The sequence below is a fragment of the Ciconia boyciana genome, chromosome 3, assembly GCF_034638445.1.
Source record: "Ciconia boyciana chromosome 3, ASM3463844v1, whole genome shotgun sequence".
Taxonomy (NCBI): domain Eukaryota; kingdom Metazoa; phylum Chordata; class Aves; order Ciconiiformes; family Ciconiidae; genus Ciconia; species Ciconia boyciana.
This window is the reverse complement of record NC_132936.1, coordinates 16,222,257-16,241,201: the sequence shown is the minus strand read 5'-3', so window position 1 is coordinate 16,241,201 and position 18,945 is coordinate 16,222,257. Positions and strand designations below refer to the sequence as shown.

At 40.9% G+C, this 18,945-nt stretch overlaps 1 protein-coding gene across 4 annotated transcripts; it reads right to left on the bottom strand.

Annotated features, from left to right (window-relative positions):
- Nucleotides 1–5,192: 5,192 nt before the first annotated feature.
- Nucleotides 5,193–15,790, bottom strand: E2F6 (E2F transcription factor 6). 4 transcript variants are annotated; one of them, XM_072858595.1, is made up of 8 exons: nucleotides 15,481–15,789; nucleotides 14,482–14,756; nucleotides 12,178–12,226; nucleotides 10,408–10,624; nucleotides 9,933–10,091; nucleotides 8,796–8,910; nucleotides 7,129–7,276; nucleotides 5,194–6,393 (listed from the first exon to the last, which is right to left on the bottom strand). In XM_072858595.1, exons 3-8 carry the CDS (start codon nucleotides 12,218–12,220, stop codon nucleotides 6,356–6,358), a joined length of 720 nt encoding a protein of 239 aa, XP_072714696.1. In that variant the 5' UTR covers nucleotides 12,221–12,226; nucleotides 14,482–14,756; nucleotides 15,481–15,789; the 3' UTR covers nucleotides 5,194–6,355. The 4 variants fall into 4 exon arrangements, with proteins under 4 accessions (XP_072714695.1, XP_072714696.1, XP_072714697.1 ...); XM_072858596.1 differs by having other exon boundaries at nucleotides 15,490–15,789; XM_072858594.1 differs by lacking the exon at nucleotides 14,482–14,756 and having other exon boundaries at nucleotides 5,193–6,393; nucleotides 15,490–15,790.
- Nucleotides 15,791–18,945: the final 3,155 nt, after the last annotated feature.

The window sequence follows — 18,945 nt, the reverse complement described above, 5'->3', positions numbered from 1 at the left end:
CCTTTACAGCTGTATCATTTTCTCTCCAAATCATAAACGCCGTTTTGCAGACTTCCCTCCTTACCCCACAAAACCAGCTCCCACTTGTCAATTTACAAAATGGTCCATTGGCATAAAGCCAGCAGAGGGAGCATAAATGCCTGGGAAGTTTTCAGGCAACATCTATGTAAACAATTATTGTTGTCTTGTTTTCATTTCTAGGCAACAGATCCTCAGAGACACATACATAGCATACAGACAATATCTGGCCAGCCTTCCAGCCCCTTCTCTTCAGATTACAACAGTCTATATTTTCTCCATGTATAAAGGAACAGTATTTTACAGATTGGGAATAAAAGATATTTTCACTTGGAAGATACTTGTTTTCAAGACTCTGTGGAGTGATCATATAATGTGACAAATTTAAATCCTTTTTGAAAAGAAGTAAGATTCCTGAGCTTCAGTCTGCAGTAAATTTTTAATACAGTCTAGAGTCTTTCAGACTGGGAGAAACACATAATTAATCAATAAATACACAGTAATCCATATTTTCCTTTTGTGCTATTCAGCAGCCCAGGGCTGTCAGTGTTTTTGATACTTTCCAAACAAATCAAAACCACTGATCTGTGCATTGAGACTGCCAACCTGTGTGTCAACTTTGGCAATTGAAAGACTGACATTTGTATTTATCCCTTTATTCAGTTCTCTGAGAAAAATCTGCAATTAAGACTTGCTTGATCTCAAAAGAAAGGCAACACTAATGTTTTCACAGTATTTTGCTTTTATTTTCAAACCTCTAATCACAGGAAGAATTTGTCCTGCAGTTCTTGAGGCAAATCTGTTATTTCCCTCATGAATATTGTCCCAGGATGGGATCATTTTGCATCGGTTCAAAGGTCTTTGTTTTCAGATGAATAAGGACAGAAATCATCATCTCCGATGATAGCTTCTCACCGGTTTGAAGGCCTTGCACACATTGCTGGGCAGATAAGGTTGAATCTGTCAAATACATCAGGGGGATTTTTGCCACGAGAAATTGTTTCTTACACAAAACTAAGGTATTACTGGCATTGGTGATGGGAACATTGCTCGGTTAAAAAGTTCTTTGACGATTTGTGGGGAGTAGCATTATCAAGTAAATCACGGTTCTCTGCTCCTGACTACGAATTCTGTGCAACCTGCTGTAGTGTAAGGGACGGAGGCAGCGTGTGGATATTGTCCTGTTTTTGTAAGGTGTCTTAGGGATCATGAAGAGATCACAACTTCTGGGAAGCTTGGTTTGATCCTTGAGTGCCCGGCTAACAGCAGAGTGTCTGGTGTTACTCAGAGTACTTTCATAGCTGCTGTATGGTCAGGAGGAAATGGTCTGAATGTTCATAAGTCTCACCAGGGGAAAATGGGAGTTCATTCATTCATTCTACATACAATTTATTTTCTGGACACTTCTGAACAAGAGCACAAGCAGAGTGCAGCCAAGCAGATTGATATAACATCAGAAGACAGCCTCATCACAGTTTGCAGAAAGACAGATCTTACCACTAACAGCATTAGAGATACTGACTGTGTGTCCTCCTTTTCAAAATCGCATTAATGCCTTCCCTCATTCCAGGTGCCATGCCAAAATTTTACCACTTGCAATATTTAGTAGGATATGTTTCACACAGGTACCCGTGTACTTCTTTTTGCGTGCTTGTGAAGAAAATAAAGAGGTAGGTAACTGTCTACAAACAGCTACTGCTGCACATAATGAGGGAAATTCTCCCTTTGCTGATGTTTCCAGATCCAGAATTCTTCTGTTGGAATCCCAGCTGTCTCACAAATATTTTGGTCACGCTTAAATCTCAGCCAGAAATCTCAATCTTTAGAGAAGTCTGTATCTAGCTTCAACCTTCACTGCTAATGACTGGTATAATAAACACGGGGCCTGTTTGACCTTGTTTTACTCTTCAAGTTTGCAGGTACCTGCTTCTTAACTTGCACTTAAAGGTCTGGGCCCATCTCTAATTTACAATCCCCTTTAAAACTTTATTATCCAAATAAATTCTGAAATGTTTTTACTGGACTTTGAACTTTTCTTCTGACAGATAACTTTTCTTTTCACATTTGGAAATGAACTCTTTCAATGTAGAGGTCACAGTTTGTGCACACAAATGTTATCCTAGATTTAGGAGCCAGCAAGCCTCTTAAGAATTTGTGTGCCTTGCAATTAAAATATATATAAAAACAGGTTTTCCCTTTCTGAGGTTGCTGAAACTTTGTATCTGATCTGGCACCTTCCTAATTTGCAAGAAAAAATTATCAATTTTTGTTTCATTTTTCATGATATGCATTTTGGCTGCATGTTAGAGAAGCAACAACTACTGCTGTAACCTGCTTGTGACATTTTTATGGTTATAGATGAAAAAAAAAAAAAGAAAAAAAAAAAAAAGAGTTCCTTAGAAAATGACAGCCATACCACCAAAATGGCTTGTCTGTCTGGAAAAGAATACTGCATTATCTAAAGGTAGATCTGTGCAGGATGTGCATTAGAATCCACAAAAGACTGAAAGCAAAACTGTTCCATGAACTTGAATAGTTTCTTGCAGATTTTTAGATTCCTAAAGTTTTCATTTCAAGTTTTGCTAAGTTTTCCTTTTGAAGAAGGATGCTATGAAATGTTAGAGGCCTAATAAAAGACAGTAAAAGACTAACGAATGTCCTGAGCTTGCATCTTTTGAATTTGCTCTTACAACTTCTAGGATCGTCTCCTGTAGCCCCATCACTTAATCCAGGGGCGGTTCCAAGCACTACCTCATTCATGGATCACGTTGTGAGAAGCGACTGTGAGCCCACGTACACGTGGCGGGTGTCCAGGCAGCACGGCTACGGGCCCGTAGGCAGCCCACCGTCAGGCTGCAGTGGGATAAGGGAAGGGAAGGGGCCACGTATGAGATACATGGAGAGAACCACGCTTCTCTTTCTCTCCAAACATCATTGAGATTTCCTTCCGAACATGTACCACGGTTATTTACAAACGAGTATCCCAATCCTTCAGTAAACGTCTATGTGAGATTGATATAAACCGTACACAACCAAGTATAATTTATGTGATTTTAGCCTCAACGCACTTCTCACCAATTACCGCTGGCAGATCAGAAGTGGAACCAAAAATAGCAGATTACTGCTCTGGATAAACACTTCAGCAGTTACTGAAGTCCCAGCACGGTGCCAGAGCCAGCCTATACACCAAGATCGTGGAACACACAAGGGTTTACAGCTTGCAGTCAACTCCAGCTACTCGGGACCAGCCGATTGTGGCAAGCAGGCTAACTTCACCACTGAAAATTACAAGACCTAAAGTGACTTTTGAATTTAATTATGCTTATAAATGAGCCTCCTCACACACAACAAAAAGATTACTAAAAATGAAGGAACTTGCTGTCTTTTAAGTGCTTTCCAAAAGATAATTATTTAAAGCAAGCCTCTCTCTTCTTTACAAATCACATTGTTTTAAAACTGCAATTCATATCTGAAAACTCTGACGAGTAATTTCCCATGCCAAATAAGGGCTGAACTGGCAACTTGCGGCATTTGTTCCAGTTACAGAGTCAGCAAACCCAGGCCATTTTACAATTACGGGCCCTGGCTGTTGTTGTTGCTGATTAATGCATTTAGATGCTCAGCCATTCTTATTGAAGGAAAGACATAAACGTTATTAGAGCTTTTTAATTTATTACAGGCAGAGTCCTCAAATAGCTGAGGGAAGTGCTTACACATACAAATATGCTGAAAATGGACAGATATGGACTCAACAAGAATATTTTAAACTTAAGAAGCTTTCAGAAAAAAATCAAGCATTATTATACAAATTCAGGGTAAGGTCCTTATCACATTTACTTTTTAAATGAGCTTGTAAGTTGTATTTAAGTTCAGCATCACTCAGGAACTTTTCCTCAAGTCCAAGTCCAACTTTTTCAGCTAGTTAGCGTACTGAGCTTATACAGCACATTGTTTTCCAGTATCGCACATGGTAATACGGTAAGTATCCAAGTAGTAACAACAAAGTGGTTTAATCTTCAAAAGTCCATTTGTTCCGCTGAAGGTGCACTATGAAAACAATAAATGTATTTAAGAAAAATAATTATAGTATAACTGTCATATTACAGCTTCTCCCATTTCACTGCGATAATCGTGCAGCTTGAAGTTAAAAAATGAACTCTACAGCTAGAAAACCCGCACAAAGGAGGGAGGAAAAGCAGAATCACTAGAGATGTGTACAAAATCCTAATATTTCAGTTAAATAAAGTATGTTCAGCTTTTGAACAGACTTCCTTAATATTTATAAGATGGTTATTTTGTAGAAGTATACTTCCTTACTCCACAGTTCAAAACACGGTATCACCACAAAACAAAGTCCCACCCTAACGCACAGCATTCAGGACTCGTTGTTGGTGCTGGAGATTTTTACATGTCTCACAGCAAACGTTATCCCAAGCTGTTGAACCAACATAGGGGGAATCAATACTTCTCTTAGGCACAGACCTCTGTCCCCACCAAAACAGAACAGCAATGTAAAAAAAAATCAAATAGCAAGTTTGCTACCTGGAAGGAAGGCAGCCACTGAAGGAAAAAGACAACCTTTCTGTGCAAAGAGAGGATTTCTTAATTTTAACCCCTGCCCCCAGCTTCATTGGAGGAGCACCTTCCCCATTTTTACTGCAATGTATGTATGAAATGTGCTTTCACTTTGCTTTTATTTATTATTGTAACAGCTCAGCCTGTAGCTTGCATTTTATAGAGATGCAGAAAAACAGTATCCAACTGAAGTCCTATATTGTGGAGATGGAAGGTGGTAGCACCTACGCCAGAAGTCAGGATTACTTTCTGACACAAGCCTGCACCCAGTGTATTTCTCAATTTGCATAGTATAATACTATGCATTTTGCAGAACTAGTGAACCTTGTAGGAAACTGGATTAACTCTCAATCTGTATTTAAGTATATGTAAGCTCTTCAGTGTCAGCTGCCCTACCTTATTTGTATTTAATAGGGCATTTAATTTCACAGCGTCTGTCTAAAATAGCCGTAGAGTTGCTGGTTAAAATGTTCAGGGATTTGTTAGCTTTGTTGTTCTCACTTGTGAGTAGATGGATAGTTGTTCATACTGTGCGATTGGGAAAAGGAGGATTTGGAGTTCCGATTTAAAAACCACCCACCCACCCCTCCTCACGCAGAAAGCTATGCGGTACACTTGTCAGTACTGGAGTGAAATGAGCCTCAGTGCGGCATTTGTACAGTGATAGTTAATTCACTCAGAAAGCCCAGTATCAAAATTCTGAAGCTTCATTTTACAGATACTGAAGATGGATGAATATAGAAGTAGTTCTAAAGTATTTTATGTATTTGTGCAAGCTAAAGCCACAAAGAGATCATGGTACTAGGCTAAAGCTATGCTGTACGTAAACTCTAGAAAGTGGAAGGGACCAATTTAAGTAGTTATTGACCATAATGTTTCTTCTGAAAATTGCTACAGTATTGCGGCATCACAAGAATCAGATCTAACTGCTCACTGCCAGCACCACGTATAATAGATTTAAAATTTTCACATCAGTTTTAATGTTTGTAGTTACTCAGTGAACTCCAAAAAAGACAACCCAACATGTTTCAGACTGACCGATTAGACTATTTAATATTTTTATAAGCTTATTTTATTTTTTTGCTGTACAAAGGCAGAAATGCAAACCATCTCAATAAATCTACATCAGTAACTACCTAGACATGATACAGATATATACAAAAAGCCCAATTATTTAACTTCAGTGTCGATACCATAGTTCATGCAGAGCTGGATGCAAACAATGCAAACAGCATCTACACAGTGTAAGGCATAACTCATGATATTTACATCTTGTTCCTTATAGTGAAGGCTGCTGATACACCAGTTTTGTTACACTCGCATTTGACAATCCTGCTTAGTAGTAGTGCAGCCTCAGAACTGAAAGTGCATTTCTTTATTATATACATTCTCATAAGGATTGTGGATCATTCCAGAAATAGTTTTCAAATCTTCATTTTTAGAAGTAATTAGTTGTCTATGTTTTCTGTCAATTAAAATTATTTCATAAGCTAAAAATACAATTTTCCCAAAGCTTTGTAGATCACATGCAATTATGAAAACAAAGCTCCTAAAAGCAACTCTAGGAACTGTTGTCTTTTGACTTAGGAAGATAAGCAATCCTGTGAAAGCACTCAACCAACCCACTGCTGTTTTAAATTTAACACACTTTGGAACATTTCAGGTTAGTAAGTTTGCAGATCCAAGCAGCTTTGGAAAAGCTCTATAACACAGATATTTACATTCTGTATTAGATTTTTTGAGTTGTAATTAATCTGTCATCTCAGGTGGTTTGTTTTTTTTCTTCCCCCGGAGATCTCACTTTGAAAGGAAAATAAAAAGAGGAATACAATTACTGTCATTGTAGGAAGTATAATTCCGAGTCAATTCACAAGCAAAAAAGTAAAAAAATGCCTAAGACTTGAAAAGTCAACTCTTCCCCTCAACTATAAAGCAGAACTGCTAAAAATAATTTATCTTTTGTGTTCTGAGCTACTGCAATTCCCGCCACATTTATTTTTAAACAACAACATCCTGCAGCATTGGGGCTCTTGAGAGACTATATTCCAGCCAATCTGGTTTTAGGAGTTCAAAATACTACATCCCCTCTTCTGCCTGCCCTCCCTTAGACAGGGCAGTAACAAGCAAGAGCAGCACACTCTCTGGTTTGAAACAGCATCCTAACTCTCCTGACAACTATTTCAGCTGAGATGCTGGACTCTGCAGTGAGGCAGCTGAGAACTGACACACATTGTTCTATCTGCAGAGCGCAGCTCCGACAGGAAACCAGTAACGAGTGAAGGAAGGAAAGGGGTCAGGGAACAAGAGTGCCTTGCTGCGCGTGCACGTGCCTGACTCTCTGACCTCCTGCTGTTGTGAGGTAACAACAGCAGAGACTTCTCTTTCAGGCGTTTCCTATACTCCCACACATCTTGGCCCACAAACTATGCCCAGAAAATTATACTTGTACAGTACAGTTTTCAGCTTTATCAGAATGGTAAGACCATGTTTAAAAAAATATCACATGGGGATAAAAATGTAAATGGAAGACACTACCTTCATCAGGAAGAACTGATGGCTCAGTTTCAGAAGTGACAATATCCATATCTTCAAAAGTTTTGGCACCTGGCTTCTCTTGTTCCACCTCACATAGATACACATCAATGGGTCCTTTTGTGCTCTTCACGTGTACTTCTATGCAATCCTATAAAACAGCAACTTGCATATAAACCAACGAAGAAATCTTACACATCAGTTATCTATTTTTGCATGTATTTTAAAGCCAGTAGGTTAAGAACAGAACAAATACAGGAATGGCATAACTATGTAAAATTGTGTTAGTAGTTCTGCATAAGTTATGACATTACATAGATTTGTAGGCCAATTATTAAGCACCATTAAGCTAAAAAGGTTTCATTTTTGATGAACATGCACCTAACGAATCTTTGTTTAGTCTTGCTACTGACCTTTAGATATATGACCAAGATTTACTATATGTTTAGGAAGAGTAACAAAATTTAAAACTTGACAAGTCAATGCCATGGATCAGAAAACAAATCAAAGCACACAGCAGCTTTAATAATACGGCAAAGTAACTAAACCATATTACTCTTACCGCTTTCCTTTAGCGGACATCACATTGCAAGGCACAGAGCAAATCAAATGTAATGGGCAATGGAGAGAAGATTCTGTTCTCTTTAAAATACAGCTTTTTAAATCCTGCCCTCTTTTGCTTCAGGAAGCCTCTGAAATCTTATCTTTGTCACCGCCACAGGATGAGAGACACCTCCTTTTACCAGTGAAACCACTGGAGATCTATGCAGTGGATCTAAGTCTTCTGGTTCTATTAATTCGTATCTCCTTCTCCTACGATATCACCTCCCTTTCTGTGCACACAGCAAGGCAAATTTGATGACTACACAATTAAGAACATTATAAAAAATGCACACCCAGAAGGAAAACAGAATTAAAGCTCCATTTGTTATCTTAAGCTTACTTCCAGTATTTCTCCTCTTTCATAGCACTACTTTAAACAGTGGGCTCCCAGTATATAGTCCCAGGTGCAGTGTGACTGGGTGCAGAGGGCAAAGCTACGGCTCTTCTCTGTGAGCTGAATGGGAGGATGTGTGTTGTACCATGAGTTGAGGACAGGGCACAGCCGCCCACCTCCATGAAAAAAATCCATCTTGACATGATCTACTAGAGTGCCAAAACAGTTTCTTTTATCAACCCTACTGCGCATTTCATACTTTAATATTACAGTGACAATAGCTGTCTACTCAATAAGCAGTAAGACAGCATTTACATGCTGTTAAGATCATTATCAAATCATGCTTATTGCTTTGTTTGGTTAGATTTACAAGTTTTGTAGATTTTACTATACAAACAATAACAGCTCTGGAAGTTTCATTATCCTAGTAATTATCAAACAAACTGATAGCAGAAATAAGTAACATTCATTACAGCTGTTCAGTTCTCTCTAGCAAAGCCAAATAACTACAGCTCAGACAGGTTTATTGTTTAATAATTTAGGTAAACAAAAAATACTGACAATAAGTTTTAGACTATTATCTCTACAGCATTGTTTAGTAGAACACAAGAACAATAAAGTACCAATATTTGCTATACGTGACAAAGAAACTGGAAGTCAATTACTGATTGCTGCTGTAAAAATCAAATTTAAGAACTTTCATTCCCTTAAGACAGAAATGTGTAAAACTTACTTCTTTAGGAATTGGTATTTCCAATTTCGTTTCCTCTGGAGCTTTGATTGCAATCACAATCTGTTCTTGAAATGCCTGAATGCTACGGATATCTTGATATGTCACATAAGCTAGTGTATACATTGGTCAAGGATTCTGTAAAGTAATTTGCTAATGGGCAGAAGCAAAGAGTATGTTAAGATATGCTGAAGCAGAATACCAACTTAAGAAAAGTGGTAAATAGTTCAGCTGAGGTTACTTTAATACTAGCTTTGTAAAATTAAGTATTAGCTAACAAGTGGAAAACCTTTTTTCTTTATTTCTAGGAAAGAAAAAGCTTAAAAAAATTGAGATATTCAACATTAAAAATCCAAACAAATTTGACAAATGGTTTTCACAGATGCTGTCATAAGTCTACAAAGCAGAGGGAATGCTGCCCTTGAGAAACTACTTCTTTGTTTTGTAATAACTATGCACGTAAATAATTTCCTGGAAAACTATGGAATTATTTTCTTAACCAGGACAGGTAAGGTGTAGTGAAAAGTTTTCCTGATATCATACAGAAAATGGACACATTTCATTTAAGCACAGACTTTAACATTCTGCCAGGCAAGGGAGCTAAGTAATATTTTATTGTAAGCTAAAGCCAACATCCAATGTTTATGTCACATTAAAAGAAATCACTTTTCTGTTATCAAAACCCATCTGAAAGACAAGACTGCATTGGAACCTCTCTCAAGAGACAGAACAGTATTAGGACACAACCAACATACCATTATATCTTCTTAGCAACAGGCCACTGGGACTCTGTTTTGGGTCCTCTTTTTCATCTCACTAAGCAACTCAATCTCACTGGTAGGTCAAGACCTGCCCCTGAGACAACTTTACTCTACAATGGAGAGAACAAGGTGACGGTCAGGGTACTAAGACTATTCCCCCACTTCCATTCTTCTGCAGTGGAAAGTTCTCCCCTGAGAACAGGCTAGATTGTGCATGATACTGCAAAGCAGGGCAAATGACTAGTATACACTAATATAATAAAAATCATCAAGTATTACTTACTGCATACCTGTGGTATCAGCCTACACCCATTACTAGATACCTCAGTACTTGCAACCAAAACCACATGTTAAAGTAATGCAAGAGTTAAAAGGATATTTTGCATTTTCTTTGTCATCTGTTAGTTCAAATAACTGATGAGCACAATCCTTGATTAATTCATCCAGAGCTTCTTCCATGGCTGACAAGTCAGAAAGTTCATCTTTAAGGTTTTGCTGCTCTGGTGCTTTTCCGACAACTTGGTCAAGATTAGAACCTCTAGAAGAATATGAAAGTTGTCTGGTACGTTTATATAAATAAGAGCCTGTTTACTGAACACAAAGTATACTAATAGAAAACAACAAGGAACTCTGGCATCCTTTAGTCTGCTGAAATATGCTCCATTGTGCTTTTGCACTTGATACTTGTTAATCTAGTAAGTAATTCAGAAGCCCAAGGATACAGAAGAACTTAAAATATTTTTATCTATTAAAAGTAATTCAATATGCTTAAAAGTACTCTCAAAGTTATAAACATTACTCAACATTGTTGGGCTTTATTGTTTCAGAAATTAGAATTTTCAAAGCCAACTCACACCCACTGAATAAGATTCTTAGATCTTTTCTGAATTAAGTGGATTCCATCCAACACATTGGTGATGTCATACACTCTTCGTTTTCTTACTCCAAGCGTTGTTGCTACTTCATTTAAATCAAGGACACCATCCGGAGCTGTTTTGACAAGATCCATGAATTTTCGGGTCAAATAAACCAAGGATGCATCAAATCGAGGCTTTTTGACTTTCAGAGTTCCTGTAAAGTTTTGATAGAATATTTAGGGTAAACTACTACACGAGTATGAAGTGTTCCTTAAAAAAAAAACAAACCAAACAATAGTGATTAAGTAGCAATGAAGATAAAAGTCTGAAAACGCTGTCGTTATGAACACCGACATTGCAATGGCATCCTATAAAGTCTATTAACTACATATACCTTCATTTGTTTGCAATGATTGTATCTTAATAGCAAGCATGCATCTTCATGCTTTCAACGTTCATGACTTCAGCCTGCTAGTATGGACATTAATAGTTAAGTAACTGCGTGGTCTGTAGGAGCTCAGACTACTGAATGAATACCACTGAAATCTTCAGTTAACTATATAGTGTGAGGGCACTGCCAGAGAACTGCAGCTCTATCATCTCTGCTCCATGACACTTAAAATGTTTTTTCACACCCTTTTGGCCCAGATTAACCAGTAGATCTCCCAGATAACATTCAGGCATGGTTCGGGAGTTAGCCTGGTTTCAGGGACTGTTTCAGCCTGCATGTGACCAATCCATTGTGGAGTCCGAGAACTTAATATATGGACAAACTCTGGCTGTACTATTTGGCCTTAGGGCAAAAGAATTGGTGATGCCATTGTTTAATTTACTAATGCAACAAAGATCTACAGACACCAGGACACCACAGGTTTAAGAGATCCCTGTGCTATGTGTATCCATTACCAGCATATTCGCAGAAACAGCAGAAAAATTACTGATGAATGGCTTGTTTAACTTTAGATTGTTATTGATGTATGCATAAAGCATTAAAAAGTATGTATTTTTAAAGCACAAAAAAAGACATGGTACACATGCACTCATCTGATGCTAGAGTCAATGAAGACTGTCAAATCCTGCTGTTACTTGTCTTTTCTCCTGCAAAGCAAACCAGGTATTTCGTATCTGATCAAACTGTGTCACTGAGTAATATTCCAGAGCAATGCTTCAAGAGAATGCGCGTGCACGTGTTTGTGCACATGGGTGCGTGTGTAAGGAAACTTCCCTCGGAAACACTCTACTTCAGACTTCAGTATTTTCCCCAGGATGAATGAGACATGCACTTTTACTCAGTCTAGCACACCCATTCCATGGCTGCAAGATTGCGTACTCTTTAACATGACGTGACAGGTTCAACAACTCAGTTTTGGACTGTGTTACTGCGAGATGTGCGAGACTATTCAATTGGTGAGAAAAAAACCAAAACACACAAAGCAAATTCACTCCAGCTTGTATTTCCATTTGTTAATACCAGTTGAAAACCAATGTTTACCAGCACGATGTTCCAGTTTTCTCTAACTCACTTTTCCCATAAGTTATTTTCTTTACAGCAGTGGGAAGGTATACTTGCAGCAGATTTAAAGAGGAAAAACTATGAAGAACGTGTTGCTTCATATCTGTTATTCCATTTAGTATGCAGTTCCTCCTATTCTGCCTATATTAGATACATAACAATTTCTCATTTGTTTACAGCATGTACTCACAACATTGTAAAAAAGCATGAAATACTTCAAGAATCATCTTCAGACATGGAACACAGCAACTTACTTCTCACAAACTGTACGTCATCGTCCACATTCAGGTTGATCATTGGTGGCTGGGGAAAAGACAACAAAAAAATATAACTGACATAAAATGCTATCTACACAGGAAGCTTATCCAGAAGAAACAGACAAATCAACTCTAGATGCTACAGCCGTCAGAGTGCTGACAAGTCAGATACTACAGTGAAGGAGTGTCACTGGATAGAAGGGATACATGCTCATCAATTCCTGTCAGAATTTTCAGCCTTTAATCTCAGCACATCTCCCTCTGTCTTGGAAACCAGGAAACACCACCGAACTCCCTAATGCGTGGGCAACGTTCACAACACAAACAGCTACCTGTATAAACTCTACAAATACAAGCTTCCACTATTCCATGTAACAGCTCACATACAGAAGATACACTGCTATAATACAGCATTACAATTATTCTGTAGTATACTTCCAGACTGGCAGCAGAGTCTGCTCTGGTCAAGAAACTGACATGATGAGCCTAAGTAGGTACTTGATTCCACCCCTCACCCCAATTTAACAAAAGGAGTATTTTCAAATTCAGACTCGTTCCAGTTGGAAGAGACTTGAGAAGGTCTCTGGTCCAACATCCAGCTCCAAACAAGAACAGCCATTAGATCAGAGCAGCTTACTCAAGGCTTTATCCAAGTGGGTCTTTGAAAATTTCAAGGGATGGAGGCTACACCTCTCTGGGCATCCCATTCCACTGCTTGCCAGTCCTCACAGTGAAAAAGTTTCACTTTACATCAAGTTGCAGCCTCTCTTGCTTCTTTTGTTTTAATTCATGGCTACTTCCTTTCAGCCTCCCATCATGCACGGCTGTGAAGTGCCTCACGCCAGCTTGTTGTTAACTCCCCTGTTAACAAATACTGAAGGGCTACTGTGGCTTAACAAGCTCCCTCAGCAGTTTATCAACAGCCTTCCTGTACTGGTGGCCCTAAAATGGACACAGCATTCCAGGAGCAGCCTAATATGTGCCAGGTAGAGAAGAAGAATCACTTCCCTTTATGTGCTGGCTATGCTCCTGCTAATACAGCCTCATATGCCTCAATGCCAGGGCACAGTGTTGGCACATGTTTAGCGCACTGTCCATCAGGACCTCCAGGTCCTTTCAGCCAGGTGGTCCCCCAGCCTGTACCACTGCAGCGTACAGGCCGAGGTGCAGGACTTCACACTCGAATTTTCACCTTCCTTGGTTGAAGTTTGAGGTGTCTGATGAGCCATTCCTCCAGCCTATTCCTAACTGTCTATGGCACCTTCCCCACCCATAAACATTATGAGGGTGCATCCCACATCCTCCTCCTATCAACAGGACATGTCCCAGGATAGACTCCTGAGGAACTCCACTTGTAATCCACTTTCAGGTAAAGTATGAGCCCCTAACCACCCCTCTTTGAGCCTGATGATCCAGCCAGGTTTTGGGTTTTTTTGTTTGTTTTTTTTTTTAACCTCATCTAGTAGTTTACAATCTGTAACATCCCAGCTCAAAAAGGAGGACGCTGCAGAAGACCATTTCAAAAGTCCTGCTAAAGCTAATGTAGATGACATCCAAGGCTTTGGATCTATAGATCTAATAATTTCATCACCAAAGGTAATCAGTTTGCAAGTATAGTCATGGTGGCTATTCCCAATCACCTTCTCCTTCACATGCCTAGAAATAGCTTCCAAGAGAACTGGCTTCATGATTTTCAGCTTCCAAGAGAACTTCCTTCAGTCCCTTGGAAAATCATTAAGTGAGACAGACTAAGCTGTAGCTGATCTCCACAACCTCTCAAAGATGGTAAGAAAGCAACCTCACAATGACATCGGCCAGCTCTCTCAGCCCTCTCAGGATGTACCCCAAGTGGGTCCTATGGACTTGTATGGGTTGAGATTTCTGAAGAGATTCCTACTTGACACTTTTCCATTGCTGGTTGTTCCTCTCCTTGAATCCTGTCTCTTACACACAAAGCCTATGGGCTTTGTTCTTCAGTTCTGAAGACCCATGCAAGAAGGCCGAGTACTTCAGCCTCATCTGTGTCTACTCTTCCTACATCACCTGCCCCATTTAGCAGCAGGTTCACACTCCGCCCTTCCCCACTAATGTAGTAGTAAAAGTTCCTGTCACCCTTGACATGCCTTGCTAGTTTCAACACTAGAACTTTGGCTTTCCTAGCATCATACCTACATGTCCAGACAACATTTTTTTATCCTTGTCCTTTATAGCCTGTCCTTGCTTCCATCTCCTGCATGTGTTCTTTTTGTGCCCCACCCTCAGAGTGCAGGTATAGCTATGCCCATCCCTCAACACACTTACTTGTTTTCATGAGTATCAGGATGGAATGTCCCTGTGCTTGTACGACGTCCTTACAGACTTCCACCTCTTCAGCTCCTTCAACTTTCAAAGTTGCCTCCCTCAAAATCTCAGCTACCTGTTGCTTGAATAAACCGGAATCCTGAAGCCTGAAGAAACTGGAGTCCAGGTTCTGTACTCTGCTACTTGCCTTCCTCGCTACACCCAGGGTCTTGAACTCCACTATTCCATGGCCGTTACAGCCAAGGCTGCTAATGATTACCACATCCTTGACTTCCCTGTTTATGAGAAGCAGATTCAGGAAAGCATCACCCCTGGTTGACTCATCTAAACACCTACATAAGAAGCTGTGCCCAACACCCTTTGTTTCTTTACAACCATCATCTCCAACAATAGGAAATTTCCAATTATCAGGGTAAAACCTTACGTAAACTTTTTCATGGCTTTAAGACAATACTACTAAGTATATTTAGCCCAACAGTCAAGGTTAATAAAAATAAGCATTTTTAAAGAGTGCCACAGAGTTAGAAGTAGGCCTAGTTTTTGTTAGCTACCTCATAATATTACTAAAAGTAGCAGTGGAAACTGCATATAAGAAGATTACCTGAACTTCACAGATATTCAGAGAAGAACAGAATACACAGTTGTAGCCTGTTTTTCTCAAACATAGCTACAACCTATTTAACTCGATTAAGGAGCTACAGCTAACACAGCTAAGAAAATCATCCCTTTGCACTGTGGCTAACATCACTACACCTCCCTTCCCCCGGCAGCCTGCTAAAACGCGATGAAGGAGGGATGCAGCACCACGCCCCTTTCCTGCACCACTCTGGCTAGGCCTACCTCATCTTCCCAACCCAGGGAATCTCCTGCCGGGCAGGCGAGCGGAAGGACTTTCGGGAATCTCCTTAAAACCTCCCGCCTTGGGAGCAGTGCATTGCAGCGCCGTCCCGCCCTCTCCCCAACCCCAAGCGGCACCTCCCTTCCCCGCCCGCCTTGTACCTCACTCACACGCAGCGTGTCCGGCCGCAGCGGCCTCAGACGCTCCCACTTGGCAGGGTTGGCCATGTTCGCCCGGCCCCTCCTCCTTCCTCCGGCCGGCCGGCCGCGGCCTAAGCGCGGCGGGAGGCCTCTCCCGCCCTGAGGCGAGGCGGCGGAGGGAGGGAGGGCGCTCAGAGGCCTTCACGACGAGCCTGCGAGTCCATGTCGGAAGAAGGCGCCGCCATCCCCACCCCACCTCCGGGAGGAGGGGGCGGCAGGGCCCTCCCGCCCTCACCACCGTCCGTTATGGCCGCCTCTCCCCTCCCCCCCCCGAGCGGACGGTTGGGCGGGAGAGCGGAACCCCGCCCCCCGGCCCCTGCGCACGCGCGCGCCCGCACCTCGCCCTCCCGCCGGAGTGGCGGCGCGCGCGAAGGTGGCGGCGAGGACCGTTCCCCCGCGGGCGGCGGGGCGGCCGCCTCCCCTCCTTCCCCTCCCCCCTCCCTCCCTCACCCGCCGGGCCCTGCGGCGCGCTCGCCCCGCCCCGCCCCGCCCGGCTTGTCCGCCCGCCCGTCAGCGGGCGCGGGGCAGGGCGAGCAGCTGTCCGCTGCGTCCCCTCAGCGCGGCGGGCGGGTGTCTCTTCGGGGAAGTCTTCTCCTCTGAACGCCGGGAGGAAGGGGACTTCTCCGGGTATCGCCCGGGTTGGCGTTTCCTCCGCTCTCGTCACCCTCCCGGAGCGGCGGAGGAAAGGATTTGCTCGCCGCCTTCCTCCTTGTCTTGCCGGCGGGGTGCAGCCGGCAAGGGGAGCTCCCTTAAGCACCGCAGCGGGCTAAAGTGGGTTGAAACGAGGGACTTCTCACCGCTTTGGTTACTGCAAGGAGGGAGGTTTTTCTTCCCTCGGTGTACAGCGTGAGCATGGAGAGAGCGCCCTGCCCAAGCACCAAAGCGTAAATAGGTGTGAGAATAATTAGTATTGCTTGCTTGCCAAGTAATCTGCTTCTGTCATGACTTGCTAGGCCAAATCATGAGAAGGCCAAAGCTGTGTATGTCGCTCACTGGGGAGACCGGGATCCCATGCCCATGTCAATAATAAGTTAATTATGAGAGGTTTGCGGGTGAAGGGCTAGGTACCTTCCTCTGGGGCTGGAGAGGAGCCAACAAACGTGGCTTGTCTGAACCAAGCCTGTCCATTTCCCCCCAGCAACAGGTCCCAGATCCTTTCCCAAATCCTAACTCCGTTGCTCCTGCCCTTTCCTGCACACTTCTGATAACCTTTCACAAGCACTGACTGTTGCCTTCCTCATTTGTCAGCATCAGCAGTAATCCCAAAATTTCCGATTTAGTAGGTAACTTCTGTTTGTCAGGCAAAACCATTTATTTAAAACACAACTCCTTGTTAGATAGCCAATCTGTTGATTGATTGCTCTTTATGGCAGTCGACTGTCCTCTACCGTATGGTACAACAGATAAGTCTGTCATGGAGTTCTTTTGCTTAAAGAATTTGTGAACTATTTTGCTTCCCTCACCTACACCTTAGGTGAAATTTCTAGTCACTTCCCTTCCCCGCCGTCAGGGCAGGTGCTCTGGAGAAATGTGAATTTCATTGGACGTTGTGTAAAACTGCCAGTCTGGTATGAAGAATTCAAAGCCACGAAGAACTTCATTCATCTTCTAATGTGACAGACTGGACAGGTCACATAACACTCTATTATCTTGAAAAAACTGAATTAATTTTAACTTACTAGCTGTTTCATATCCCTTCAGGTTAGACTTTCCTTTGGAGTAGTTTATGTCACCACTGATACATCAGATGCCTTGATAGAGGATGGAGTTTTCTTCATAGTAACCAATTTTCAATCAATTACTTGCATGGTAATAATTGTCCTCATAGAGTTGTGTAGAACTAAGGTGGGTTGTTCTCATGTTTTAATCAATTTATAAGGAATAAAGGTGGAAAAATATGTTACAGCTCCTCAAAGGCATGATGTCTGCTTTTCAGGAGACATGAAGCCGTGAGTTGTGCAGTTAAAAACGTTGTGCAAATGTTGCTTGTCAGTGTTCTAAGGAGAGCTTAGACTGCTGCGGATGCAAAAAGTTTTCCTGTCATGGAAGCAACACATCACTGAAATGTGAAAACGCTAATTTTTGTATGTGCAACATGATCCTTGCTAACTGCTCTGTGGTGATAAATGTAGTCCCATAAGGAATGAATATTTCTCCCCCTTTGTTATACTCTTAACTGGAAGTCGTATCTTACCATCGTAATCACAGATTGTATAAACCCACTGTGATGAAGCAGGTTTTTTCCAGCTGGAACAGCAAAATGGTTTGGAATAGATGTCTTGGGCCGCTTTAGTCTGGGGCGATGTAAGGAATGTACCATGCAGTTTAAAAATCATTGGATAGGATTTTGATGATTGTTGGGTAGTCAGATATTACGAGGGCAGCTAACGACTCATAATTTGAGGATTAGGATACATGAATTTCTGTATCAACCCATGTGGAAAACATTGCATCAACTTTTAACTACGCTGTTGTTCTAGCCAGTCATAAGATCAAATTCTGTTGTTCCTGTGCTTCTCTGTCCTTGGCTGCTGATGTATCTAACTGAGCGAAGAAAAGCTCCACATGGATTCAGATTCAGGAAGGTTTTTCTGTATTTACATGAAAATTATAAAGCCTAATTCTTTTTAAAAATGAAAATTAGACTTTGAAGTAACTGACTGGACTATCAGGAGTTTCGGCTGTGGCATTCTGTTGATCAAAGAGTTTGATTCTAGTGTGTTATTATTTACATTTTATAAAGCTGATAATTAAATTTCTCCCACATTCTTTATTACTCTTGTAGATGAAAATGTAAATTATACCCCATTTACTGTTATCTTATTGCATATGAAAATGGCTGTGCATTCTTTTTAATATCTCCAGACATTAATCGTACAAGATTTGATTCTTAAAATGAAATATTTGCTTATTTATCTGAAATGGTTTTCTTCGATTGCATTGATTCTTAATCTGCCACAAGGGGGCAATAATTCCATTTCCTAAACCTGATCTTTTAAATTTAATACATACTAGAACAGTGGTTTCATTAAAATTTTTGAGGCAGTATATGTGAAAATCAAAACATAATTTTCTTAGAAATGCTTCAATTGTGTAATTTAATGCCAATTACATTAATATTTTAATATTTTACTCTGCACTACTTAGGCATGTAGGTTTTACTTTTATTTTGAGCAGCTGAAATTAGGCTGCTTTGTAAAAGTTTTTACTGGTGAACCTCATGCAGCACTGTAATGGTGCAAGGTTTGGATTTCATGCAAAATAGCATTTTTTGTGGTTTTTATATTGGCATTGTAAAATTTAAAAATTTGTTTTGAATGCCATTACTTTCCTATTCTTCTTTTATTTTTTTGTTACACTAATGTCCCATTAATATTTACCAGCCTACATATGTAATCCTGAATTTGGGAATTATGTCACCTGACA

What these genes read in the sequence shown, in the direction of transcription:
- E2F6 (XM_072858593.1), bottom strand. Translation starts at nt 15,546, where the DNA reads ATGGCCAACCCTGCCAAGTGGGAGCGTCTGAGGCCGCTGCGGCCGGAC. An exon ending in ACACGCTGCGTGTGAGTGAG is followed by an intron (nt 12,227 to 15,480) that starts GTACAAGGCGGG and finishes TCTTTTCCCCAG; the next exon opens with CCACCAATGATCAACCTGAA. An exon ending in ATCAGTTCTTCCTGATGAAG is followed by an intron (nt 6,394 to 7,128) that starts GTAGTGTCTTCC and finishes TTCCTTTCAAAG; the next exon opens with TGAGATCTCCGGGGGAAGAA.